At 39.5% G+C, this 27,337-nt stretch overlaps 2 protein-coding genes across 7 annotated transcripts in view; one reads left to right on the plus strand and one right to left on the minus strand.

The window, feature by feature from the left end:
• FAM185A (family with sequence similarity 185 member A) overlaps positions 1–16,567 on the minus strand; it is a 56,435-nt gene extending 39,868 nt beyond the window's left edge. Inside the window, exons 1-3 of one of the 3 annotated variants that reach the window (XM_041773800.1) lie at positions 15,915–16,567; positions 11,873–11,985; positions 4,797–4,889 (exon numbers count right to left, since the gene is read on the minus strand). In XM_041773800.1, the coding sequence (XP_041629734.1) occupies positions 4,797–4,889; positions 11,873–11,985; positions 15,915–16,344 (636 nt within the window). In that variant the 5' untranslated portion in view covers positions 16,345–16,567. The remainder of the gene's footprint in view (positions 1–4,796; positions 4,890–11,872; positions 11,986–15,914) is intronic. The other 2 variants (XM_041773799.1, XM_041773798.1) reach the window with 2 other exon arrangements.
• CCDC146 (coiled-coil domain containing 146) overlaps positions 16,381–27,337 on the plus strand; it is a 128,092-nt gene continuing 117,135 nt past the window's right edge. For 3 of the 4 annotated variants that reach the window (XM_041773791.1, XM_041773793.1, XM_041773794.1), the window contains exon 1: positions 16,381–16,508. The gene's annotated coding sequence lies outside the window, so the exon portion shown is untranslated. Of the gene's footprint in view, positions 16,509–16,637; positions 16,853–27,337 lie in introns of all 4 variants that reach the window. The other variant, XM_041773792.1, reaches the window with a different exon arrangement.

The following is a 27,337-nucleotide window of genomic DNA, read 5'->3' on the forward strand; positions in this document are numbered from 1 at the left end:
GCTCAGGCCTCCAATTCAATAATGAACAAAAGCAATGAGTTAGTAGGCAACCTAATCATATTCCTGTTCTCAGAGGGAAAACTTACAATATAGCAACCTCATTGAGTAAGATGTTTGCCATAGGTATCCTTTAGATCCTTTGTATCATGTCCCTTCTATTTGAAAATTTTTTTTGTTGCTGTTGGAATTATAAATGGGTTTTTAATTTTTAGTACATCTTTTATCTGATTTTATTGGACTATCATGATTTTCTTCTATCATCTGTTAATGTAGTGAATACACTATTATTTCTACAATTTTCCATTTAAATTCTAACAAAATCGATTTCTATTTCTATATTAAAAAAATGGAAAGAATTTTGTATTTATCCCTAAGCTTTCCTAACAAAATTTAGCATGAATTTGTTTCCAATATTGAGCACAATGTAAAACAAAGATATCTAGTTAAGGACTCCAAATAATCTCTATCAAATTTTAAATATGCTTTATAAGCATCAAGTGAATGTTAATATAAAATTGTTGACATAAAAATCGAGTCACCAGGAAGGCATGCTACAGTTTTGTCCAGGATAAATTCCAGTATTACACTAAGGTATTTAAAGAAAGATCATTGTTTTTCTTTTTCTTTTTCTTTTAAAGATTTTATTTACTCATTCATGAGAACACAGAAAGAGAGAGGGGCAGAGACACAGGTAGAGGGAGAAGCAGGCTCCATGCATGGAGCCTGATGCGGGACTTGATTCCTGGTTTCCAGGATCACACCCTGGGCTGAAGGCAGCGCTAAACCACTGAGCCACCTGGTCTGCCCTTGTTTTTCAATACATCATCAACACAACACCAGTGTCATTCATAACTAATATGTGCTTCAAAAAATGTTAGAGATTCAAAATACTATGTAATAAGAACTGAGTTTCAAGAATATTAAAATTTGGAAGTACAAAAAAGAAAAAGGAAAGCACTCAGAGGTTCCACTGGGAAGCAAACTAGAATGATTTTGTCCTCTGGATTTGAAGTATATAACTTTCTTCTTTAACTTTTATTAAGTACATAATATATACCTAATTGCTTTTTATCTATAGTTTCTTTTAAACTGATTATGGATTCATAGGAATTTTTATTTTAAATCTAGTTTCAATAACTCGGTCAAAAAAAGATACTTTACCCTACATTCATTCAGATTTGTGAGAATACAAATGTTTTGTATTCCTCAGTGTTATAGTACAGATGTAAAATTCCTGAAAAAAATTGTCCTTTACCTTACAAAGTTTCTTCATGAAAGCTGCTTTATGCATGGTTTCAAACTCACCAAGTATTTCCATTAAGCAGACAACAACTCTAGCTTTTTATAGATAATCAGACTGGTTTAGGGGATTAAAAAAAGATAAATATTGAAATATTTGAAACTTAATTAAATTGGCAAAGGAGCACTTTTGATTAGAGTCTCCCTACAACCAAATAAAGCCTTTAAGAGACTTCTTAGGAGTATCTGGAAACGGTCAAGGATTTATTTTGTTCATTAAACACTAAATATTTTTCCTTATAGAAAAATACCCTCCTGTTGCACCAAAGCAAAAGAAAGCAAGTGAAAATACAACCTTCCCCACTACAATAATACAGTTATTTTAACCAATCATTACATAAAATTAATTTCAAAGAAATGAAATTCAAAATTCCCTGAGGACCACATATAATGCACTATATCAGATACTAACTAGAATAATTAAAGCTAGGACACCATAGTTTATAGCAAAATGTTGAAGCTCTTGCATATAGTTATTAGTGCTAATGGAACAAAAAGTCATAAATAGACTCTTTGGATTAAGCTGTATAGCTTGCTTATTAACAGAAGTAGCTATTTAAAGAAAGATACAAAAGTAGATCCAAAAATTAATACCTTCTTGACAGAGATATTGCTATAAATTAATTTTCTCTTCTACATAAGGAAAATTTTTCATAAGTTTAGTTGTTATAAATTAACATTACATATAATGAAAATCAAACTTTAAGGAAGCACTGTGACTTTGTAGCCCAAACTAAGAGAGGTCAACTGACAACTACGTCACCAATTCATCCAACCATTAGAAGAAATGAATTTCTATCTTCTCTGTACTAAACTTAGGATACTAAAATTAATGATAATATTTAAAAACAGCCACTCCGTTTAAAATGACATATTAAAAATGCTGTTAAATGTTTATAGTACTCATTTGATTCTCACAATCTTGTTGAGTAGGAAAAACAAATAATATCTCTATTTTATGACTAATGGAACAGATCTCGGTAAAGTTAACTGGTATATCTAGGACTCGTCAGGTTATCCTTCCTGTGTTTCATTTACCTTCATCATCACCATTATAGTAAACACCATATTAGGTTAACTATGTGCCAGACATTGTTTTAAGTACTTAATCTGTTTTAAGTGACTTAATCCTCATAACCCTCTGAGTTAAGTCCATTACTCTTATTCCATTTTCCAGAAAACTAAGACATGTAGAGGTTAAATAATTTGTATGAAGTTAAAAAGTTTAAGTGGCTGAGCCCGGGTTTGAACTCAGGTAGTCTGGTTCTCAATTCTGTGCTCTTAACCAATTCACTATGCTATCTCTCAAATATCGATAGCATACCACTGAGACAATTGTATATTAAGAGCTAACATGTATCATAAGCATTCTATATAAAACCCAACAAACTTAGAAATTTTAAATATTAACACTTTATTTTTTTTTAAGATTTTATTTATTTATTCACGATAGTCACACAGAGAGAGAGAGAGAGAGAGAGAGAGAGAGAGAGAGGCAGAGACACAGGTAGAGGGAGAAGCAGGCTCCATGCAGGGAGCCCGACGTGGGATTCGATCCCGGGTCTCCAGGATTGCGCCCTAGGCCAAAGGCAGGCGCCAAACCGCTGCGCCACCCAGGGATCCCCAATATTAACACTTTATAATGTAAATAAAAAGAATTATCTAGACTAATTTTTTAATAAAACACAAAACTCAATCAGGCAAGAAATAAAATAGTACAATAGAAAGTAGGAATAGGTATGCTTGGGTGGCTCAGCAGTTGAGCATCTGCCTTCGGCTTAGGGCCTGATCCTGAATTCCCGGGATCGAGTCCCGCATCAGGCTCCTTGTATGGAGCCTGCTTCTCCCTCTGCCTGTGTCTCTGCCTCTCTTTCTGTGTCTCTCACGAATAAATAAATAAAATCTTTTTTTAAAAACAAAAGAATAAATGAATAGTCAATAAACCATGGAAGTTGGAACAAATAAATAACTAATGAGTGGACACAGTGGCTAAAATGTTCAAAATAGCAAATAATTAAGAAATGATTTAAATTTTCCTTTGATACTTTTATTTGAATGTCAATATGTAATATTCTGGTAACTTAGTTCATTTCAATTAACATTTAAAGGACAGGGTTTGAAGGAGCTACAAAGTTCTACAAAATTTCCCTTTTGTACTTCTAAGACCACAGCAATCCAAGGGATGAAATTAAATGTCATCTTAAAAGAGCTGCCAAGTGGGACAGGCAGTATCTTTCAATACTTTTCTATCTTTTTTTTTTATTATTATTATTAATTTATGATAGTCATACAGAGAGAGAGAGAGAGAGAGAGAGAGAGAGAGAGGCAGAGACACAGGCAGAGGGAGAAGCAGGCTCCATGCACCGGGAGCCTGACGTGGGATTCGATACCGGGTCTCCAGGATCGCGCCCTGGGCCAAAGGCAGGCGCCAAACTGCTGAGCCACCCAGGGATCCCAATACTTTTCTATCTTAAGGTAAGGGATAAACTTCAATGTTTGGGCTTTAACAGTCTCCTACAGGTTCTAAGACAAAGGTGATAGAAAATAAAAGTGACAATAGTAAAAACAGTTACTGTTATAATCTACTTTAATTACGCCAAAAACAACCTACCAACAAGATATAATTCATTCTCACCAATTACCTGAGAATAAAGCTGGGTAGAGAATTTAAATTTATAACGAAAGATTCTTGCAAATTGTGTAAAATAAAAGGTGAACTAGATCATTCTCAGATATGTATTTTTTAAGATTTTATTTATTTGTTCATGAGAGATACGGAGAGAGAGAGGCAGAAACATAGGCAGACATAGGCAGACATAGGCAGACACAGGCTTCCTGTCTGGGAGCCAGCCCGTTCTCAAAGATTTACAACATTATCCATAATGTTGAAAAAACTGTGACAATTTATACTTCAAAATTATACCTATATTCTTAAAACTATGCTAAATCACAGAAAGTGACAAAAGTTAAAAAATACAAACTATCTCATAACAACCAAAACCCCTATGGATAAGTTTTTGGAGAACACTAATGCTATCTAATGGTGCCATCTTGTGGCAAATACTAAGAAAGTTGAGTTTTGAAATTCAACCTTCAACTGTCTAAAGGAAAAGTAAACACGTCTTGGAAAAATGCTCAAATAAATCTAACACATAAAAAAATTTTAATCTTAATCATGGCAGTATTACTTAATGACCAGTTTTAATCCATGATCATAAACACTCCTTCTGAACTTGAATTAAATAAACATTTAGTACTTAAAGATGTTATCAATTCCAAATAAAGAACTAAATAACTGTCAAAAGTATTAAATCATAAACTAAAACTTAAGTTGTGTAATACTTAATCACTTCAATTTCAAATCTGAATTTACTAATGAATGAAAATGCATTAAAAAAGAAAGTTATGCTACAAGTTTTATAGAATCTACCTACAAGCTGTGTGAGCCAACCAGATACAAAATTATAATTGCTAAATAAAAAAGGTTTCAATCTTACACTTTTATCTGATGCATGAATATCTATATTTCCATAAACTGTTCCCAGACAGATCACTTTGCCTCCTTTTGTTTGAACATGTAATTTTTTACTCTGAAAGACAAAAAATACAGAGAAAAAGAATAAATTTGATTTAGACTAATAAAAAAATTTCCAACAGTTTATATATTTCTTTTTAAATTTTTTTTTTTTTAATTTTTATTTATTTATGATAGTCACAGAGAGAGAGAGAGAGAGGCAGAGACATAGGCAGAGGGAGAAGCAGGCTCCATGCACCGGGAGCCCGACGTGGGACTCGATCCCGGGTCTCCAGGATCGCGCCCTGGGCCAAAGGCAGGCGCCAAACCGCTGCGCCACCCAGGGATCCCTATATATTTCTTTTTAAATAATAAACCAGCAAAAGGAACCAAGAATAAAATAGAAACACACTGTTTGGAATAATAACATCAACCAGGGAAGAATGTCATTTGCTTATAAAAGGATTAAATAAGTCATCTGTACTCATTAGAGAAAAAGAAGATACATGGGTATTCCAGTTAGCTTCACTGAAAAAGGGCTTGGGAATATAAAATCACTGTGACTGGCTAACTAAACATAAATGATAAGGAAGGTAACAACTATTGTTCATCATTATTAATAACAGTAATAGTTAATATTACTTGACATTTTCTTTGGTACGTACCAAATATGGTATTCACTACTTTACATGACTTATTTAATCTTGACAACAACTCAGAAATAGGTGCTATATTTTTCCCATTTTTTAGAGGAAGAAATTCAAGAATCAGAAAGGTTAACTTTATCAGGTGATAGTAAACAACAAAATATAAACAAACAGAATCAAGCTCCGTATGATTTCAAAACCCACGTTGATGGCCAGTCTTCTGAAGAAGGATATATTCATACTTCGGGTAACAGCCCACTGATTATTAAACTTTCTAACATAACACACCCCAGAAAATGGAACTCTAGGTGAAAATATCTCAAGCGCAAAAAAAAGAAAGAAAATATCTCAAGCTCATATACGTAACAGTCACTGTTAGCTTCCTCTGTCAAAAAAAAAAAAAAAAAAAAAAAAGGGTGTGGACCAGTGAGGGGCTGTGGGGGTTGGGGAAGGAAAGAAAGATTTGATTTCACACTTGGCAACTATTGACAAAACTACCATAGGTCTACAAAAATCATCTTTCCCCCCCAAAGTAATAGCAACGTAGCTGGGCCCATGAAGAGATGACATTTTCCAGCTTCTATTATTGTAAGGGGTTGCTAAGTTTTTGCCAACAGAATGTTAAGTGGAAATGCTCTGGCAATTTCAAGACTGGTGCTTTTAAGAAGAGTTGGTATGCCTTCTTTGTGCTCTGTCCCTTCCACCAGACAAGTGCAAATTACAGTAAGACTATAAGAGATAACAAAGCCAGAAGATGGAAAGAACCTAGAATCACTAAATAGAAGAGCCACCGCCACACTTGGACATCAGAGAGAAATAAACTATAGCTGTATGTGAGCCACTAGATATTTGGCCTATTTTTTGGAGTAGTTTGCTTTACCTTAACCATTACTTACATTTTCAGTTCTGCCATAATTATTAAAAAAGAAAAAAAAGGAATAGGTAAATAGCGGAGGAAGAAAAATAGCAAAAGCACACTCACCAACAACCAGACCAGCAAAAGCAGAGAAGTGTCTAAACTGTAGGGAAAAATTAAACTCAAAACAACAATATACCTTCTGGTTGCTTTACTCAAAGGGAAAAATAGAAAAACCTTAGATAAAAAAGCCCGGGGATGAATTTCAAAAAATTTAGTGAAAAGGACAAAGTATATCATTCTTAATAAGTTTATTTATATTACAGTGGTAGACTTCATGCCCACAGAGACATGAGTCTGAAGTAAAACCGCATTTAATAGTGTTCATCAAACAAATAATTGATAAACTTTTGACAAGAGTACCTCCAAAACAAATGTTACTTTAAATCAAGCTTATGTGAATTTCTAGAGAGTCTATGAAACTTATGAAACTAAACAAAATTTCATATATGTACATCTTTTTCTAAGGAGATAATCATCATCTTCAATGAGAGCTAAGACTCAAACATATTAAGAGCTGCTGTTATAATTTAAAACTAATCTAACTCTAAAAAATTACAGATTATAAAATGTTTAAAAATATATAAAATAAATAAATGAATAAATAAATCAGAACCAATTCAGTATAAGCTACTGTATTGCATTTTTAAAAAACGCAAAGGTGTGGCCTCCCATGAGTTATGTACCTGTTGTCTAAAAATTTACTTACTTGTTCTCTAAGAGTGCAGAATAAATGTAGTATTGTCATATATTTTACTCAACAGTAAAGAAAGGTGGAAAGAACATGTGCTTGGAAATTAGAAAGACTAAAATTCAAATCTCAGCTTAATTTGTTAGCTATATGAACCTAAATCAGATCCCTCAATCTCTTGGTGCCTGAGTTTCTTCCTTGATAAAAGGGAGATATTATAATTCACGGGTTAAATGAAGGTTTAGTTAAGTTTCCCAGTACAAAAAAGACCCAGAAAACAATACCTATTATTATTGCTATAAACATTTTACCAAACAGATCAAATATACTTACGTCCTTAAAATGAGTGGAAGAGAAACATAATAGGCAATCATTAATTTGAGATAATATTGTACATTTAAAAATTAAACAAGATCTTTCACAAAGTGCTTCCATTTGTGAATTTAAGTCAGTTATATCCTAAGATCTTAAGAATAATTCTCTTGATCTTTGGTATACTGTTAGGATCCACTGGGACCCAATTTTAGCTCCATTAGACCCAATTTTAGCTCTTGAATATTTTTTTAAACTATTCTAAGGACTTCATGATTTGTATTCTTTCTTAAAGGTCTTCCAAAGAACAAATAGAGAATTTACTCACTTAAAAAAAAATAGAATAAAACACATTCTATCTTAAAATTACTATAATCAGAATACTGGACTCTTATAAATCTAAAATATTTTATGGGTTCTTAGTATTCTTACTTTTCACATCTTATGATATTTTGCTATCTCATTATCCTAGGAATTATTTCATCATTATTCATCAATTATTCTCAACCATGCTTAATAAATGATAATACAACAGAAGAAATGAAGGACTTGCCCTGAATGGTAGTTCTCAACTAAAGGTGATTTTGTCCCCCCAGAGAACATGTGGCAATGTTGAGATATTTTTCATTGTCATAAAACTGAGGAGTGTGCTACTTGTATTTAGTAGGTAGAGGCCAGGGATGCTGCAAAACATCCTAAAGGGCACAGGTCAGCCCATGATAACAAAGAATTATCTGGTCTAAAATATCAATAGTGCTAAGATTGAGAAACCATTTTTTTTTTTGTTTTATGTCCATAATGGCAGGAGGAAGAAAAATGACCAAAAAAGATCTCTCAGAATTATCAGATGAATCAAAAGATAAAAGCAAAGAGACTGACATTAGGATAGGAGCTTCTGATTTTTAAATTTTAAATTTTAAAAAATCTGTAGCTCTTTTAATTGTGATTATTTTGAGCACATTTATATTTGAACAGTGCCCACAGAACTATCAATTTTTTAATGGTAATATATTAAGTCTTAAATTTTAATTTCAGGGTAGTTAACATGTAGTTTTATATTAGTTTCAGTTATATATAGTGATCCAATAACCTATTCATTACTCAGTGCTCATGATAAGTGTACTCTAATCTCCATCACCTATTCCATCCATCCCCTCCCTACCTACCTCCCCTCTAGTAACCATCAGTTTACTCTCTTTAAGTATCTGTTTCTTGGTTTCTTTTTTTGTTCCTCTTTGCTTGTTTAGTTTCTTAAATTCCACAGATGAGTGAAATCATATGGCATTTGTCTTTCTCTGACTTATTTCACTTAGCATAATACCCTCTAGGATCATCTATGTTACCACAAATGGCAGGATCTCATTCTTTTTTATGTTTGAGTGACATTCCAGTGTGTGTGTGTGTGTGTGTGTGTGTGTGTGTGTGTGTACACCACATCTTATTTATCCATGCATCTGCGATGGATACTTGGGCTTCCATATCTTGGCTATTATTAATAATGTCACAACAAACATAGGGGTGCATATATCTTTCTTAGTGTTTTTGCTTTCTTTGGGTAGATACACAGTAAAGCAATCACTGGATCATATGGTATTTCTATCTTTATTTTTCTGAGAAATGTCCATCCTGTTTTCCACAGCAGTTGCACCAAGTGCAAGGGTTTCCATTTTTTCCACATCCTTGCAAAGACTTATTTCTTGTCTTTTTGATACTAGCCATTCTGACTAGTGTGAAGTGATATCTAATTATGGTTTTGATTTGCATTTCTCTGATAATTAGCAATGTGGAGCATCTTTTCATGTATCTGTTGGCTGTGCGATTTCTTTGGAAAAATGTCCATTCAGGTCCTCTGCCCATTTTTCCATTGGATTTTTTGTTTTTTAGGTATTGAATTATGTAAGTTCTTTAAATATTTTTTATATTAACCCCTTAGCAAATATATCATCCACAAATATCTTCTCACATTCACTAGAACAGTACAAGGGTGAGAAGCAACTTCCTGTCCTGGATAAAATCAAGTTCCTTGTACCTGATCACATCAACATGAGTGAGCTCATTAAGATAATTAGAAGGTGTTTACAGGAGACATTTGGAATGAAATTGTTTGTGTAAGACTAGAAAAATGCATCTATTCTAAAAATTTTTAAACCTTTGCCAAGAAAAAAAAAAAAAGGAATGTTACCAACTGAGATTGATCAGTTCACACAATCACAGATCATCACAACAGTACTGCTCCTGCCTATGAGTTTTAGGAAGTTGGTTTTGTACTGCAAGCAGAGAAACTGAGCTCCAAATGAGCACATTCAGCTTTGGAAAACTACATTATTTAACCTAGGCTGTTTTGTTTTCAAATTTGGAAGTTTAAAAATGTAATACTCCGCATTCTTAAAAAAAAAAAAAGGGGTTTTATTCATGATTTCCTTTGCTGTGCAAAACTTTTTCATTTTGGTATAGTCCCTATAGTTTTTTGTTTTTATTTCCCTTACCTGAGGAGACATATCCATAAATCTGTTGCTAATGCTATGTCTAAGAGATTATTTCCTATGTTTTCTTCTAGGAGTTTTATGGTTTCAGGTCTCACATTTAGGTCTTTAATCCATTTTTGGTTTATTTTTGTCTATGATACAAGAAAGTGATCCAGTTTTATTCTTTTGCAAGTAGCTGTTCAATTTTCCCAGTACCATTTATTGAAAAAACCTATCTTTTCCCTATTGTATATTCTTGCCTCTTTTGCCATAGATTAATTGACCATATAGGTGTGGGTTTATTTCTGGGCTCTATTGATCTATATATCTATTTTCGTGCCAGTTTTGTACCTGTTTTGATTACTATAGCTTTGTAGTGTGTCTTGAAATCTGGGATTGTGACACCTCCAGCTTTGTTCTTCTTTCTCAAGATCACTTGACTATTCAAGGTTTTTTGTGGTTCCATAAAAATTTTAGATTTATTTATTCTAGTTCTGTGACAAAAGCTACCAGCATTTTGATAGGGATTGCACTAAATCTGTAGATTGCTTTGGGTAGTAAGGCTATCTTAATAATAATATTAATTCTTCCAATCCCAAATATCCTTTGTTTGTGCCATCTAGCTTCTAATTTTGATTGTGAAACTGAAAATATAAGATACCAAGACTTCAGAAGACAATATTCCAGATGAATTTTCTGAACATCAAGCATTGATGAGTCAACAGTAGATTTCTAAAGGCACAAAGGAACTATGAATATTATTATCCAGTTAGTTACTCAACATGAAGACTTCGTTGTGTATCTTTTACAACAAGAACCTGAACCATCTCATTTTGCTAAAAGGACATACAGTATTCTTTAATCTTTTATATTTGTGCAATTAAATTTATTTGAAATGGTTCACATGTGGACAGATACTAAAGGCAGGTGTGCAAATAAAAGTGAAATAAACAAATGACATAAAAAATTCTATTTTTTTAAATTAAAAAAATTTTTTTGGTATTTTTTTTATTGGAGTTCAATTTGCCAACATATAGCCTAACACCCAGTGCTCATTCCATCAAGTGCCCCCCAGTGCCCATCACCCAGTCCCCCCCACCCATCTCCCTTTCCACCACGCCTTGTTTGTTTACCAGTTAGGAGTCTCTCATGTGCTGTCACCCTCACTGATATTTCCCACTCATTTTCTCTCCTTTTCCCTTTATTCCCTTTCACTATTTTTTATATTCCAACAAGCACATGAGAAAATGCTCTGCATCACTTGCCATCAGAGAAATACAAATCAAACCTGTAAATCTTAAATGCATCAAATTAATCATTCTAATTAGTGTTCATGAATCTAAAAATGAAAATGTTTTGTAATTATGAAGCAAAGCAATTATGAAACTTCTCTTCAGCAAAGTTATATGCCATCAAAGTTCACAAAAGTATTGTGTTTCGAATATACAAGTGTAAGAAATACAGAAGTACCAGTACTAATGATAAACCAGAACCTACCAGAGACATATTTGAAATCATTTAGAGCTGAAATTAATCTAATTTTAAGAATTAAACATAAAAGTGTTATTATAAAACAAGATGAATTATTTGTTTAGCAAAAATACCTACTTAATCCTTAAGTAATGAGCTACCTGGTACATTAAAAATGCAACTAATATTTGAAGCATATTTAGAGTGCTTAAAGACTTCCCTTACTCTTTAATAAATGGAAGAAAACCATTTGTTAAAACTAAAATTTCTTTAAGTTAATAAGATCTAAGAATACTAAGAATGCATTTTTAGTTTCACTGTACACTTTCAAATGAAATCTAAAGGAAAAATGAGGAAAATCTTGAAAGCTGCTACAACTTCTGTACTTTCAGAGCAGAACTGATTTCAAAGCAAAATTTTTACCAGAACTGAGACATAAATAAATAGTATTCAATATTCTCAATACATGTACTCCGAACAGCACTAGTTCGATACTGCAGCTCAAAGTTTAAGGTTTTTTAAAATAATACTGAAACACTTTTAGAAAAATGTTCATACCTTAACAGACTGTAAGATGGCAGCCCCCTGCTCAGTTTCAATTCTGCAATAATTATCACACTCAATATTTTGGACTTCTACACAACCAGACCCTGATGCCTTGATATTCAGATCTAGAAATTAAAAAAGAGAAAACAAATTAGTACTATGGCTAATGAGCTCCAAAGCATTTTAGTACCCCCTAGAAATCTGTCTTTTCTGTTATGTTTATGTTATTGAACTCTGGAGATACCATAGTTGTCAGCACCTCAGGGGTCTCTACCACAGCAAAAGGACAAATGTAGTGCCCTTTTCTGCTGGTTTTTAGAAATAAAGCATTATTTCAGTTGGCCTATATCATCTAAAGAGAGAAAGTAACATAGGAGAAAAATAAATGAGGGCAGAGGTTCCAATTACAACAGACATTCCTGGGAAAGATCACGGAAACCTCTTCCCCACTGAGAAAGTGTACACACACACACACACACACACGCAGGTTCAAGTAAGAATACAGCAAGCTAAAAAGTCATTATGGTAAATTGGAGCCTCTTCTCTCTTATTTTCACAATGATTTAAACATTTGTTCCCATACTTCGTATAAATTAAAAGCAAATTGTAGGAGTAGTATAGATCTGTTTGTTGCCTCACACACAAACTACTGAGGTTTAACACAACAATTTTAATGGTCGGGACATAAAAATACATTTCGACAGTTTTATATATTGCAGTCTCTATAAAGTTTTTAAAAATAGCAATAATCTAAATACATAATCTAAAATAATCTAGAATACAATAATAATCTAAAAATACATGATAATTTTGCAATAATCTAAAATACATAAGCCAACAATTTTACCCCATGGTTACGTGGATGCAAATGTAACTAATAAATTTTTACCCAGTTAAGTAGTGTCACAACACAGCCTTGATCCAAGGCAGCGCTAATAGACATGGAGAGAAGAAAACATATTCTAAATACCCTTGATCCCCACGAGATGGGTAGAGAAGTTGAGGCACTGAGTGACAATAATGCTACTTCTACTCAACTCACAGAAACAGGTATAAACAAACTGGAGGAACAAATATGTATGAAGAAAACGGAATTATGTTGATTTGAGAAGCTTAATAGAAACCTAAATTGGAAATGGGATTCTGGCTCTAAAAAGAGGAATCTGCAAATAATGAGGTTTGAGACCAGCAGCACAGATAGTTCCATTTCTATCTTTGTTACCGTAAAACCTTGCTTACTCTATTTCAATACTCAGTGCATTTTTTATTATGATAAATAACATACTGGCAAACCTTCCTCCCTACCCCAGACTGGTACATTGTGAGGGCAGGATCTTCTTCTTCTTTTTTTTTTTTTTTTAAGACTTTATTTAATTAGAGACACACACAGAGAAACAGAGAGAGGGAGGGAGGCAGAGACACAGGCAGAGAGAGAAGCAGGCTCCGTGCAGGGAGCCCAAGGCGGGACTCGATCCCGGGTCCCCAGGATCACACCCGGGAGGAAGGCGGCGCTAAACCGCTGAGCCACCGGGCTGCCCAGGATCCTTTATTCCTAGGCTAGTTTACAGAAGCTGGGAAGCAGTAAAGCTTAGTGGTTGAGCAGACTCCACAATCAGTTCCATTTTCCACCACTTTATATCCGAGAGAGAACACACATCTTTTTTGACCTACTCTAGAATCCGTGTCGTGAAGGCACGGATTCCTTCACCCACAATAAATGCTTACTTTATGACACTTGCTGTAACTCAATTTCCTTATGTAAAACGGTGCTAATAACAGTAACTACTGTACGGTGCAATCCTAAGGATTAGAAAGGATTCTAAGTGCCAGGTGCTATAACCATCATCATCAGTATCACCCTTCAGTCCCGGGAAGGGGAGCCTGGGGTGACTTTACTAAGAAAATGCGTACACACTGGCTTGCATTTGGTTAAGTATCATGGAACCCGAATACCTAAAAGCATTGTAGGCACTGTCGAATGACGCCTCCAAGGCAGTTTTCCTGTGTTTTTGTTTTCCAAACACTGCTACTCAACGGAGAACTTAAAACAGAGAGATCAGTAGAAGCTAGGAGCCTACGTGAAACCCAGCACGTGGTCCGAGGTAGAAGTGTCATGTCCTAGGACAGAGCGCAGGCTGGAGGGCAAGGGGAGATGTGGGGCGGCCGACCTGCCACCCAAGGGGCGGTCGACACGCCTCAACCCTGGAAAGCAGACCAGTCTGCCATTGACAAAGTGCAGGTACAGAAAAACAGGGCAGCCCGGGTGGCCCAGCGGTTTAGAAACCAGGGTAGAAAAACAGGAACGATGTGCCAAAGAAGGACACAAGGCTTCCCAGAATAGGTGACTTAGAGGATCCCAGACGACGCTTCCCGTGGATCTATAAATCGTCTGTAACTGGGAACCTGGTGTCTGCCTTTCACCAGGCCACGCAAAGCAGAACAGAAAAAAAGAGTCAAGCTCCGTGGGCGTTAGGCAACTGAGTTAGGCCAGGGAGTCAGTTGCAGAGGGAGCGAGAGGGAGCGACAGGAAGCGCGCATCAGCTGCAGGGGGGAGCGATAGGAAGCGCGCAACAGCTGCAGGGGGAGCGATAGGAAGCGCGCATCAGCTGCAGGGGGCAGCTATACGAAGCGCGCATCAGCTGCAGGGGGAGTGATAGGAAGCGCGCATCAGGTGCAGAGGGAGCGATAGGAAGCGCGCATCAGCTGCAGGGGAGAGCGATAGGAAGCGCGCATCAGGTGCAGAGGGAGCGATAGGAAGCACGCATCAGCTGCAGGGGGGAGCCATAGGAAGCGCGCATCAGGTGCAGAGGGAGCGATAGGAAGCGCGCATCAGCTGCAGGGGGGAGCCATAGGAAGCGAGCAACAGCTGCAGGGGGAGCGATAGGAAGCGCGCATCAGCTGCAGAGGGAGCGATAGGAAGCGCGCAACAGCTGCAGGGGGCAGCTATACGAAGCGCGCATCAGCTGCAGGGGGAGCGATAGGAAGCGCGCATCAGGTGCAGAGGGAGCGATAGGAAGCGCGCATCAGCTGCAGGGGAGAGCGATAGGAAGCGCGCATCAGGTGCAGAGGGAGCGATAGGAAGCACGCATCAGCTGCAGGGGGGAGCCATAGGAAGCGCGCATCAGGTGCAGAGGGAGCGATAGGAAGCGCGCATCAGCTGCAGGGGGGAGCCATAGGAAGCGAGCAACAGCTGCAGGGGGAGCGATAGGAAGCGCGCATCAGCTGCAGAGGGAGCGATAGGAAGCGCGCAACAGCTGCAGGGGGCAGCTATACGAAGCGCGCATCAGCTGCAGGGGGAGTGATAGGAAGCGCGCATCAGGTGCAGAGGGAGCGATAGGAAGCGCGCAACAGCTGCACGGGGAGCGATAGGAAGCGCGCATCAGCTGCAGAGGGAGCGATAGGAAGCGCGCATCAGCTGCAGGGGGAGCGATAGGAAGCGCGCATCAGGTGCAGAGGGAGCGATAGGAAGCGCGCATCAGCTGCAGGGGGGAGCCATAGGAAGCTCGCAACAGGTGCAGAGGGAGCGATAGGAAGCGCGCATCAGCTGCAGGGGGGGAGCGATAGGAAGCGCGCATCAGGTGCAGAGGGAGCGATAGGAAGCGCGCATCAGGTGCAGGGGGGAGCCATAGGAAGCGCGCAACAGCTGCAGGGGGAGCGATAGGAAGCGCGCATCAGCTGCAGGGGGAGCGATAGGAAGCGCGCAACAGCTGCAGGGGGAGCGATAGGAAGCGCGCAACAGCTGCAGGGGGAGCGATAGGAAGCGAGCATCAGCAGCAGGAGCAGCGATAAGAGGCGCAACTGGGCAGCCCGGGGGCTCAGAGGTTTAGCACCGCCTTCAGCCCAGGGCCTGATCCTGGAGACCCGGGATCGAGTCCCACGTTGGGATCTCTCGTTGGGATCCCTGCATGGAGCCTGCTTCTCCCTCTGCCTGGGTCTCTGCCTCTCTTTCTCTCATGAATAAAATCTTAAAAAAAAAAAAAAAGTGCGCACCTGCCTGAGGTCAGATTCGGGCTGTGCCCCGGGACCCCAACCCGGTTTGCTCCCTCTCACTTGCCAAACTGCAGGGGCGCGCTCACGTCCACGGACGCCCCGGGGTCGAGGGCGTCCGACACGACGGCCACCTCCGTCGGCGCCCCGCCGCGCTCCAGCCGCAGCCCGCCGGGGGCCCGCGCCCCGCCCTCCGCGGCCCGCAGCGCCACCAGCACGCGGTCGCCGGCCGGGTGGGCGAGCGGGTCCAGCGGCCGCACGGTCACGTGGCACGGCAGCCGCGCGCGCAGCCGGCCGAGCGGGCTCACCCGCAGCGCCCACGCCCTCAGGCTCCCGCGCGAGGGGCCTGGCGGGGGCGGGGGCTCGGAGCCCGGCTGCCGCTCGCCTCCGCCTCCGCCTCCGCCGTGCGGCCGGGCCGGGCCGGCTCCGCGCGCCCCAACTCCTAGCGGGGTGAGCCGCAGGCCGCCGAGCCCGCAGCCAGGGCGCCGGGCGAACATGGCGCGCCCCTCTCGCGCTTCCTCAAACTGCCGCCGCCGCAGGCCCGGCCGCCCGGCCGCTGCCCCGCCTCAAGTCGGAAAGGCGGACGTTCGCGATTTGCCGAGCAAGACTGCTCACTTCCGTCGGCAGTTTAAACCCTCAGCCGCGCACGCCGCCCCCGACAGTAAGTATCCACGCGGACCCCTGGACTCCCTGCCCACGTCCTCCCTTTCGCAAAGGCGCATGGGATTGGTAGTTCTAAAGGGGACACAGGTCGTGGGGCTCCGGGCCGCTTAGAAACCACATATCCCAGGAGGCAACGCGCAGGGCAGAAGGAAGGAGCTACTCAGATATCCAACTGGCCAATGGAAAGCGCGGAAGGAGCACGGTGGGCAGGACTGCGTGGTTTCCATGGCTACCAAGGACGCGACTCCTTTGGACAGGGTAGAGCCTTGGAGTGAGACGCGGGAGGTCCTAATTTACCGAGAAAAACAGGAACCTAAAGGAGGATCAGGACCAAGTTAAGGGGTAAGAAACTTTTTAAAAGGTGAGATCTGGATGCAAACTAGAGTACCCCCAGTGGGTGGTTAGATCTAAACTTCACTAAACTAGTGCTGGATACCCTGGGGTGGAGAATCCCTGGGCAAGAAAATAAGAAACCAGATTGGTAGTTTTTTTTTTTTTTTTTTTTAGTGGAACGCCCTCTTTGATAGCAAGTATAGAAATAGCAATAGAGTCCTTTCTCCTTCCTGATCCTAAGCGATCTTAAACCAGTCATTGGATGTCTCAGCGTTTTAATTTCTTTTTATTAAAATGAGGTCAATAATACTTTCCTTATTTTGCCTCAAAAAGTTTTTGCAAAGATCAAATAAGGTAATGGATGTGAACTCTACGCACAGGCTGCAAAATTGCAGTGTAAATTACTGTATTTTTATTTTAGGGAGAGCATCGATTCTTAGTAACCAAGAAATATCTGAGAGATCAGAACTTGTGTCGACAGAAGCATTGATCTCTTTGGCTACAAATGACGCCCTCCCCCCGTTTTAGGAAAAAAAAAAAAACTAAAATAAGGAAAAAAGAGTCAACACAGTGCAATGGGAAGAGCATGAGACTGCTTATTTTCCTGGCTCTATCATTGGTTTATCTGGGTCACCTGAATCTGCTTCTGTTTTAAGATGAAGAAGGATTGTACTGAATGACTCTTTAAGATCTCTTTTACCTTTTATTATGCAGGCAATTTAATAAAGGAAAAAAAGCCCCACGAGATTTATTTCCTGCTTCCCTGCATCTCTCTCCCTTTCTGTACCCCTTTCTCTTCCTACCATGTATTCCCTATGTTCTTCAGTAAAGACAAACTGCAGTGACATTGAATAAAATGCAAGTGCCGAAACTGAGTGTCTTAAAAAACTGAAGCCCTTGTTGGGGTGCCCAGGGGCGCTCAGTCGGTTTAGCGTCTGACTCTTGGTTTCCCCTTAGATCATCATTCCTGGGCCCTGGGATGAAGCCCCACTTCTACTCCCCACTCATCAGGGAGTCTGCTTAAAGATTCTCTCCCACTGCCCCTCCCCCCTATAAATATATAAATCTTTAAAAACAAACAAACAAACTGAAGCCCATGGCAAAAGTGCAATAAGTGGAATTACTGGGAGGTATAGTGATAGAGAGATGGACTAAAGTACTAATGAACTGGTCTAAAGTCCACATGGGCCCAGGTCACAGGGTTCTCTGCTAGCCATTATCTTTTTTAAAATTCAGTGCTTTCACAAGTTATCCTTTTTTCTTTTCTGTCCTCCTAGTTCTTTCTCCCTCCTTATTCTTCCTCTTAGTGAAGGCTCATGATAGGTGCTAGCTTTTAGGTTCATCGTGTTCCCACTGAATACTAGCTCTGTCCTTGGCTTTGTGTTTCATTTGGCCGTAATTATTCAGACAGATCTTCAAAGTGTCATTTTAATGAAAACCCACGGGGATAATTTTGAAAAAATTTGAAAAACGCATTGGTTTAAGCAAGTTGAGAATGCACTAACATTTGTGTACACATGCCAAATATTTTTAGGTTATATAGGAATACCTAGCAGATCATTTTGTTTCTATGGTAATATTTTGTTTTCTGGAACAAACTAAGTTCATGGAATTGTCAACTGAACCATACTTGTCTTTTTTTTTTTAATTAATTTTTATTGGTGTTCAATTTACCAACATACAGAAAAACACCCAGTGCTCATCCCGTCAAGTGTCCGCCTCAGTGCCCGTCACCCATTCCCCTCCAACACCCGCCCTCCTCCCCTTCCACCACCCCTAGTTCGTTTCCCAGAGTTAGGAGTCTTTATGTTCTGTCTCCCTTCCTGATATTTCCCAACATTTCTTTTCCCTTCCTTTATATTCCCTTTCACTATTATTTATATTCCCCAAATGAATGAGAACATACACTGTTTGTCCTTCTCCTATTGACTTATTTCACTCAGCATAATACCCTCCAGTTCCATCCACGTTGAAGCAAATGGTGGGTATTTGTCGTTTCTAATTGCTGAGTAATATTCCATTGTATACATAAACCACATCTTCTTTATCCATTCATCTTTCGATGGACACCGAGGCTCCTTCCACAGTTTGGCTATTGTGGCCATTGCTGATAGAAACATCGGGGTGCAGGTGTCCCGACATTTCATTGCATCTGAATCTTTGGGGTAAATCCCCAGCAGTGCAATTGCTGGGTCGTAGGGCAGGTCTATTTTTAACTCTTTGAGGAACCTCCACACAGTTTTCCAGAGTGGCTGCACCAGTTCACATTCCCACCAACAGTGTAAGAGGGTTCCCTTTTCTCCGCATCCTCTCCAACATTTGTGGTTTCCTGCCTTGTTAATTTTCCCCATTCTCACTGGTGTGAGGTGGTATCTCATTGTGGTTTTGATTTGTATTTCCCTGATGGCAAGTGATGCAGAGCATTTTCTCATGTGCATGTTGGCCATGTCCATGTCTTCCTCTGTGAGATTTCTCTTCATGTCTTTTGCCCATTTCATGATTGGATTGTTTGTTTCTTTGGTGTTGAGTTTAATAAGTTCTTTATAGATTTTGGAAACTAGCCCTTTATCTGATATGTCATTTGCAAATATCTTCTCCCATTCTGTAGGTTGTCTTTTAGTTTTGTTGACTGTATCCTTTGCTGTGCAAAAGCTTCTTATCTTGATGAAGTCCCAATAGTTCATTTTTGCTTTTGTTTCTTTTGCCTTTGTGGATGTATCTTGCAAGAAGTTACTGTGGCCAAGTTCAAAAAGGGTGTTGCCTGTGTTCTCTTCTATGATTTTGATGGACTCTTGTCTCACATTTAGATCTCTCATCCATTTTGAGTTTATCTTTGTGTATGGTGAAAGAGAGTGGTCCAGTTTCATTCTTCTGCATGTGGATGTCCAATTTTCCCAGCACCATTTATTGAAGAGACTGTCTTTTTTCCAATGGATAGTCTTTCCTCCCTTATCGAATATTAGATGACCATACATTTCAGGGTCCACTTCTGGGTTCTCTATTCTGTTCCACTGATCTATGTGTCTGTTTTTGTGCCAGTACCACACTGTCTTGATGACCACAGCTTTGTAGTACAACCTGAAATCTGGCATTGTGATGCCCCCAGCTATGGTTTTCTTTTTTAAAATTCCCCTGGCTATTCTGGGTCTTTTCTGATTCCACACAAATCTTAAAATAATTTGTTCTAACTCTCTGAAGAAAGTCCATGGTATTTTGATAGGGATTGCATTAAACGTGTAAATTGCCCTAGGTAACATTGACATTTTCACAATATTAATTCTGCCAATCCATGAGCATGGAATATTTTTCCATCTCTTTGTGTCTTCCTCAATTTCTTTCAGAAGTGTTCTATAGTTTTTAGGGTATAGATCTTTTACCTCTTTGGTTAGGTTTATTCCTAGGTATCTTATGCTTTTGGGTGCAATTGTAAATGGGATTGACTCCTTAATTTCTCTTTCTTCAGTCTCATTGTTAGTGTATAGAAATGCCATTGATTTCTGGGCATTGATTTTGTATCCTGCCACGCTACCAAATTGCTGTATGAGTTCTAGCAATCTTGGGGTGGAGGCTTTTGGGTTTTCTATGTAGAGTATCATGTCATCGGCGAAGAGGGAGAGTTTGACTTCTTCTTTGCCAGTTTGAATGCCTTTAATGTCTTTTTGTTGTCTGATTGCTGAGGCGAGGACTTCCAGAACTATGTTGAACAGCAGTGGTGAGAGTGGACATCCCTGTCTTGTTCCTGATCTTAGGGGAAAGGCTCCCAGTGCTTCCCCATTGAGAATGATATTTGCTGTGGGCTTTTCGTAAATGGCTTTTAAGATGTCGAGGAAAGTTCCCTCTATCCCAACACTCTGAAGTGTTTTGATCAGGAATGGATGCTGTATTTTGTCAAATGCTTTCTCTGCATCTAATGAGAGTATCATATGGTTCTTGGTTTTTCTCTTGCTGATATGATGAATCACATTGATGGTTTTACAAGTGTTGAACCAGCTTGTGTCCCGGGGATAAATCCTACTTGGTCATGGTGAATAATTTTCTTAATGTGTTGTTGGATCCTATTGGCTAGTATCTTGTTGAGAATTTTTGCATCCATGTTCATCAGGGATATTGGTCTGTAATTCTCCTTTTTGGTGGGATCTTTGTCTGGTTTCGGAATTAAGGTGATGCTGGCCTCATAGAACGAATTTGGAAGTACTCCATCTCTTTCTATCTTTCCAAACAGCTTTAGTAGAATAGGTATGATTTCTTCTTTAAACGTTTGATAGAATTCCCCTGGGAAGCCATCTGGCCCTGGGCTCTTGTGTCTTGGGAGGTTTTTGATGACTGCTTCAATTTCCTCCCTGGTTATTGGCCTGTTCAGGTTTTCTGTTTCTTCCTGCTCCAGTTTTGGTAGTTTGTGGCTTTCCAGGAATGCGTCCATTTCTTCTAGATTTCCTAATTTATCGGCGTAGAGCTGTTCATAATATGTTTCTAAAATCGTTTGTATTTCCTTGGTGTTGGTAGTGATCTCTCCTTTCTCCTTCATGATTTTATTAATTTGAGTCTTTTCTCTCTTCTTTTTAATAAGGTTGGCTAATGGTTTATCTATCTTATTAATTCTTTCAAAGAACCAACTCCTGGTTTTGTTGATCTGTTCCACAGTTCTTTTGGTCTCAATTTCGTTGAGTTCTGCTCAAATCTTTATTAACTCTCTTCTTCTTCTGGGTGTAGGATCTATTTGCTGTTTTTTCTCTAGATCCTTTATGTGTAAGGTGAGCTTTTGTATTTGAGTTCTTTCCAGTTTTTGGATGGATGCTTGTATTGCGATGTATTTCCCCCTCAGGACTGCTTTTGCTGTATCCCAAACATTTTGAACGGTTGTATCTTCATTCTCATTAGTTTCCATGAATCTTTTTAATTCTTCCTTAATTTCCTGGTTGACCTTTTCATCTTTTAGCAGGATGGTCCTTAACCTCCACGTGTTTGTGGTCCTTCCAAACTTCTTGTTGTGATTAAGTTCTAATTTCAAGGCATTATGGTCTGAGAATATACAGGGGACTATCCCGATCTTTTGGTATCGGTTCAGACCCAATTTGTGACCCAGTATGTGGTCTATTCTGGAGAAAGTTCCATGTGCACTTGAGAAGAATGTGTATTCAGTTGAGTTTGGATGTAAAGTTCTGTAGATATCTGTGAAATCCATCTGGTCCAGTGTATCATTTAAAGCTCTCGTTTCTTTGGATATGTTGTGCTTAGAAGACCTATCTAGTATAGAAAGAGCTAGATTGAAGTCACCAAGTATAAGTGTATTATTATCAAAGTATTTCTTGAGTTTGGTTATTAATTGGTTTAAATATTTGGCAGCTCCCACATTCGGGGCATATATATTGAGGATTGTTAAGTCGTCTTGTTGGATAGATCCTTTGAGTATGAGATAGTGTCCCTCTTCATCTCTCACTATAGTCTTCGGGGTAAATTTTAATTTATCTGATATAAGGATGGCTACCCCTGCTTTCTTTTGAGGACCATTTGAATGGTAAATGGTTCTCCAACCTTTTATTTTCAGGTTGTAGGTGTCTTTCTGTCTAAAATGAGTCTCTTGTAGACAGCAAATAGATGGGTCCTGCTTTTTTATCCAGTCTGAAACCCTGCGCCTTTTGATGGGGTCATTAAGCCCGTTCACGTTCAGAGTTACTATTGAGAGATATGAGTTTAGTGTCATCATATCTATTCAGTCCTTGTTTTTGTGGATTGTTCCACTGAACTTCTTCTTAAAGGGGAATTTTAAGAGTCGCCCTTAAAATTTCTTGCAGAGCTGGTTTGGAGGTTACATATTCTTTCAGTTCCTGCCTGTCTTGGAAGCTCTTTATCTCTCCTTCCATTTTGAATGAGAGCCTTGCTGGATAAAGTATTCTTGGTTGCATGTTCTTCTCATTTAGGACCCTGAATATATCCTGCCAGCCCTTTCTGGCCTGCCAGGTCTCTGTGGAGAGGTCTGCTGTTACCCTAATATTCCTCCCCATAAAAGTCAGGGACTTTTTTTTCTCTTGCTGCTTTAAGGATCTTCCCCTTATCTTTGGAATTTGCAAGCTTCACTATTAAATGTCGAGGTGTTGAACGGTTTTTGTTTATTTTAGGGGGGGATCTCTCTATTTCCTGGATCTGAATGCCTGTTTCCCTTCCCAGATTCGGAAAGTTTTCAGCTGTGATTTGTTCAAATACATATTCTGGCCCTCTGTCCCTTTCGGCGCCCTCGGGAACCCCAATTAAACGTAGGGTTTTCTTGCTGAGGCTGTCGTTTATTTCCCTTAATCTATCCTCATGATCTTTTAATTGCTTGTCTCTTTTTTCCTCAGTTTCCCTCTTTGCCATCAACTTGTCTTCTATGTCACTCACTCGTTCTTCCACCTCGTTAAGCCTCGTTGTTAGGACTTCTAGCTTGGATTGCATCTCATTTAATTGATTTTTAATTTCTGCCTGATTGGATCTAAATTCTGCAGTCATGAAGTCTCTTGAGTCCTTTATGGTTTTTTTCTAGAGCCACCAGTAGCTGTATAATAGTGCTTCTGAATTGGCTTTCTGACATTGAATTGTAATCCAGATTTTGTAACTCTGTGGGAGAGAGGGCTGTTTCTGATTCTTTTTTTTGAGGTGAGGTTTTCCTTCTAGTCATTTTGCTCAGTGCAGAGTGGCCAAAAACAAGTAGTATTGGGAAAAGGAGAAAAAGAGAGAGAAGGAAAGAAAAGAGAAAAAGAAAAAAGAGAAAGAAGAAAAAAGGGGGGGGAGAGAAGAAAAAGAGAAAGAGAAAGAAAGGAGAAAAACAAAAGGGGGGTGGGGTGGGGGAAGCAATCAGAAATCAAGAAGAAAGAACGAAAAAAAAGCACAAAACAAAACAAAAACAAAAACAAAACACGGGGGAGTATCTTCCGATTCTGTGTACTTTAAGTCCCTTGACTTCCCTTGGAACTGGTCCGTCTCGCTGGTCTTCTGGGGGAGGGGCCTGCTGTGCTGATTCTCAGGTGTTAGCACTTGGGGGAGCTGCTCTGCCCCTGCCTGGTGCAGGGCTCGGTGGGGGTTGTTCACCCCGTGAGGCCCCGGGAGGAAGCCACAGTGGCGGGGGCAGCTCTGGGACCCTGGAGTCAGCCCCCGCAGTAGCTCCGGGGCTCTCCGTCTGCAGGGCCTGGGGGCTCCGGGGCGGGACCGCTGATCTGCTCAGTTCCAGGCAGGAGCGTCCTCGCTGTCCTGGGCCCTCCCGGCCTCTGCCTGTCCCGGGGGGAGGCCGGATCCTGGGCTGTGTCCCGGCGCCCTGTGCTCCGGGGCCTGCGCTGTTGGATTCGCGCTCCCGGCGGTGCAGCCCCCTCCGCGGAGCCGCCGCCCGAGCCCCTCCGAGCTGTTCCCGGAGCCGCGCAGCCCCCTCCGCGGAGCCGCCGCCCGAGCCCCTCCGAGCTGTTCCCGGAGCCCCGCAGCCCCCTCCGCGGAGCCGCCGCCCGAGCCCCTCCGAGCTGCTCCGGGTCCCGCCGAGGCTGCAGCCCTTAGGGAGCTCGGCGCATCTCCCGGGGCGCAGTTCCTCTGTTACTGTCCCCGGGAGCCCGAGGGCATCCCCGCCTTTCTGGGGATCCTGCTCCAATTCCCCGGGAGGCCTTTCCGCGGGGAAGGTTGGTGCAGCTCCTGCTCCTCCGGGCCGGGGCTCTCCTGTCCTGGGGACACTCGCCCCGGCCTCAGCCCGGCTCCTCGGGGCCCCTCCCCCTTGGAGGCCTTTTGTGTCTTTTTTTTTTTTTTCTTTTGTGTCTTTATTTCTTTTTTCCCGTCTTCCTACCTTGATAGAAGCGCGAACTCTTCTCACTGTAGCGTTCCAGCTGGTCTCTCTTTAAATCTCAGGCCGAATTCGTAGGTTTTCAGGATGATTGGATGGTTTTCTAGGTAATTTGTTGGGGACAGGTGATTTGGAGACCCTGCTCTTCCGCCGTCTTGCCCCTCCCTCTTGAACCATACTTGTCTATGTGCAAAATCATTGATTATTTTCAAATAAATTTATTTGAAAGAAATAAATTTTAAATAAAGATAATTGAAACACTACTTTTCTATTTATATGAGTTTGAAAATGGAGAAAATGATATAACATTATAGGATATTAAAAAGTTATTGATACTTTAAAAATACTTTTTTTTTGGTTACATGACATGTATCAAATCTGTCCACATGTCAATGATGACTAATAAAAATACTGCCTTCCATCTATATGATATTATAGTTTTCAAATCATGTCATCTTATAGTATCCTTATAAAACATTAAGTTTATCAGGGCAAATATTATATTATCCTCACATTATAGATGAAGAAACAAATTCAGAAAGATTAAGATTAAACAATTAAGGTCTGGCCCTCTTCCCACTGTACTGAAAAGGTCCTTGATCCTCCTGACACCTTTGAAGAAAAATGATTATTCACCAAATGAATGGAGAATCATATGTAATTTTTTCCCCTTAAAGCTGACTTGGAAGATATTTTTACATCTTCAGTTAAAGAAAAAAAAACAACATTCCTGTAGTCGTGAATATATATTGCTGGTGGCAGTGTAAGTTATTACAAACTTTACAGAGTTCAATTCAGCAGTATGCATAAAGCACTTTAAAAATATGTGCAACCATGACCTGGAAATTATACTTTTGGGGATTTAATGTAAGCATAAAATTAGGGATATTAAAAAGAACTTACATTCAAGGAATTTTGTTTATTATAGAATTACTTAGGCAACTTAAATGTCCCAAAATAGTAAGTGTTATATAAATCAGTAAACATCTGGAATATTATGCAGCAATTTAAAAATTGTATTTTGAAGACAATTCAATGATAGGGGAACTCCCATAAAATAATTGCAAAGGAAAACTCCAATTCTCCTTTGTGTTTCTCCTTTACTCTCACACTACTACCATTATAACACTTATAACACTTATAAGTGTTCTTCTTATAACTTATAAGAAGTTATAAGTATAACTTTAACACTTCTTCTGACGCTTCTGGCTAACACATGTCTGGGGTTTTCTCCACAACAAGCAATTTTCTGAGACACCAGCGGGGTGTTCTGCAGTTTAGCTTAATTCTGACACTATTTACCTGCAAATAGTGTCAGATCCCACAGGTTAAGAGCTCAGTTTCACAAGACTGCTCCCACCCACTTGGGATGCCAATCATTTCATTTTTTGTGTGTTTTCAATAATAAACACATATTACGTTTATAATTTAAACCTTTTAAAAAAGATTTTATTTATTTGTTCATGAGAGACACAGAGAGAGAGAGGCAGAGACATAGGCAGAGGGAGAAGCAGGCTCCCTGCAGGGATGTGGGACTTGATTCCAGGACTCTGGGATCAGGACCTGAGCCAAAGGTAGATGCTCAACCACTGAGCCACCCAGGCATCCCTATAATTTAAACATTTTAAAAGCACTTCTTAAAATATATTGTTTCCTAAGACTAACTCAAATAATGAAATAGATGTAAATGTAAATGCCCATGAAGATTTTACTTTATTTAATAATTGATATTCAATAAATGGACAGCAGAGGGCATGAGAGAGTTTTCAGAAAAATGTAACTTAAAGCATTCTGGAATTCAGTTTAAGTGAGGGAAGCCCAAGGAATTTGGTAACTTTCTCAATTATAAACTTTTACAATCAATCTATCTTATAACTTTTATTCTTATTATGAAATCTTAATAAATTCAATAATCTAAACTAGTAACTGGCAGTACTAAGATATCTAATGAATATGTAGGTAGCCTCATTTGAAATCTACGTGCTATTTGTTTCTATGCCCATGAGGTACAAGTAAAAGGTTGTTATTTAATGCAATCAAATTTCCCCACTTTAAACACCTTGAGAAGTTGCCTATGATACACATATTTTCGAGTACTTTGTATGTTAAAGCAATATGTATTTGTGTGTCTGTGTGCATCTAAGATAGTATTTTATTGCAACCAAAGTTTATTCATAATAGAAAAATTTTAAAAGCTAACTTTAGACAAGAGTCTTGCTTATGCTAACGTTTAATTCCATTTTGACAAGTAGCAATAGCCTTTCAATCATCCACATAGTAGTAGCATTGAATAGAAATTCCACTTACATTTTCTATATTTTGCGGCTATGCTGCTCGTGATGTATAGGTTCAGAATTAATATTGTTTCTGATAAATTTCCTTTTTGTCATTAAATATTAATATTTAATATCATTATCTCTAGTATTGCTTTCTGTCTTTATATTTTTAATAATATTTTCATCCTTTTACTTCAAACTTATGAGATTATATTTGGGACTTGTGTCTTGTAAACAGAATACAGCAGGATATATTAAACCCATTTGAGAATCTGTCTCAACAGGTAAATTAATCCACTTACATTTTTGGCTTACTTTTACATTTATATGTATTCTTGCCATCTTGTTTTGTGTTTTCTATTAACCTTGCCTTTTTGCTTTTTGAGGGGAGCGGTCCTCTTTTTCCTCCATTCATTTAGTCTGTAG

This window comes from Vulpes lagopus, chromosome 11, assembly GCF_018345385.1.
Source record: "Vulpes lagopus strain Blue_001 chromosome 11, ASM1834538v1, whole genome shotgun sequence".
Classification (NCBI taxonomy): domain Eukaryota; kingdom Metazoa; phylum Chordata; class Mammalia; order Carnivora; family Canidae; genus Vulpes; species Vulpes lagopus.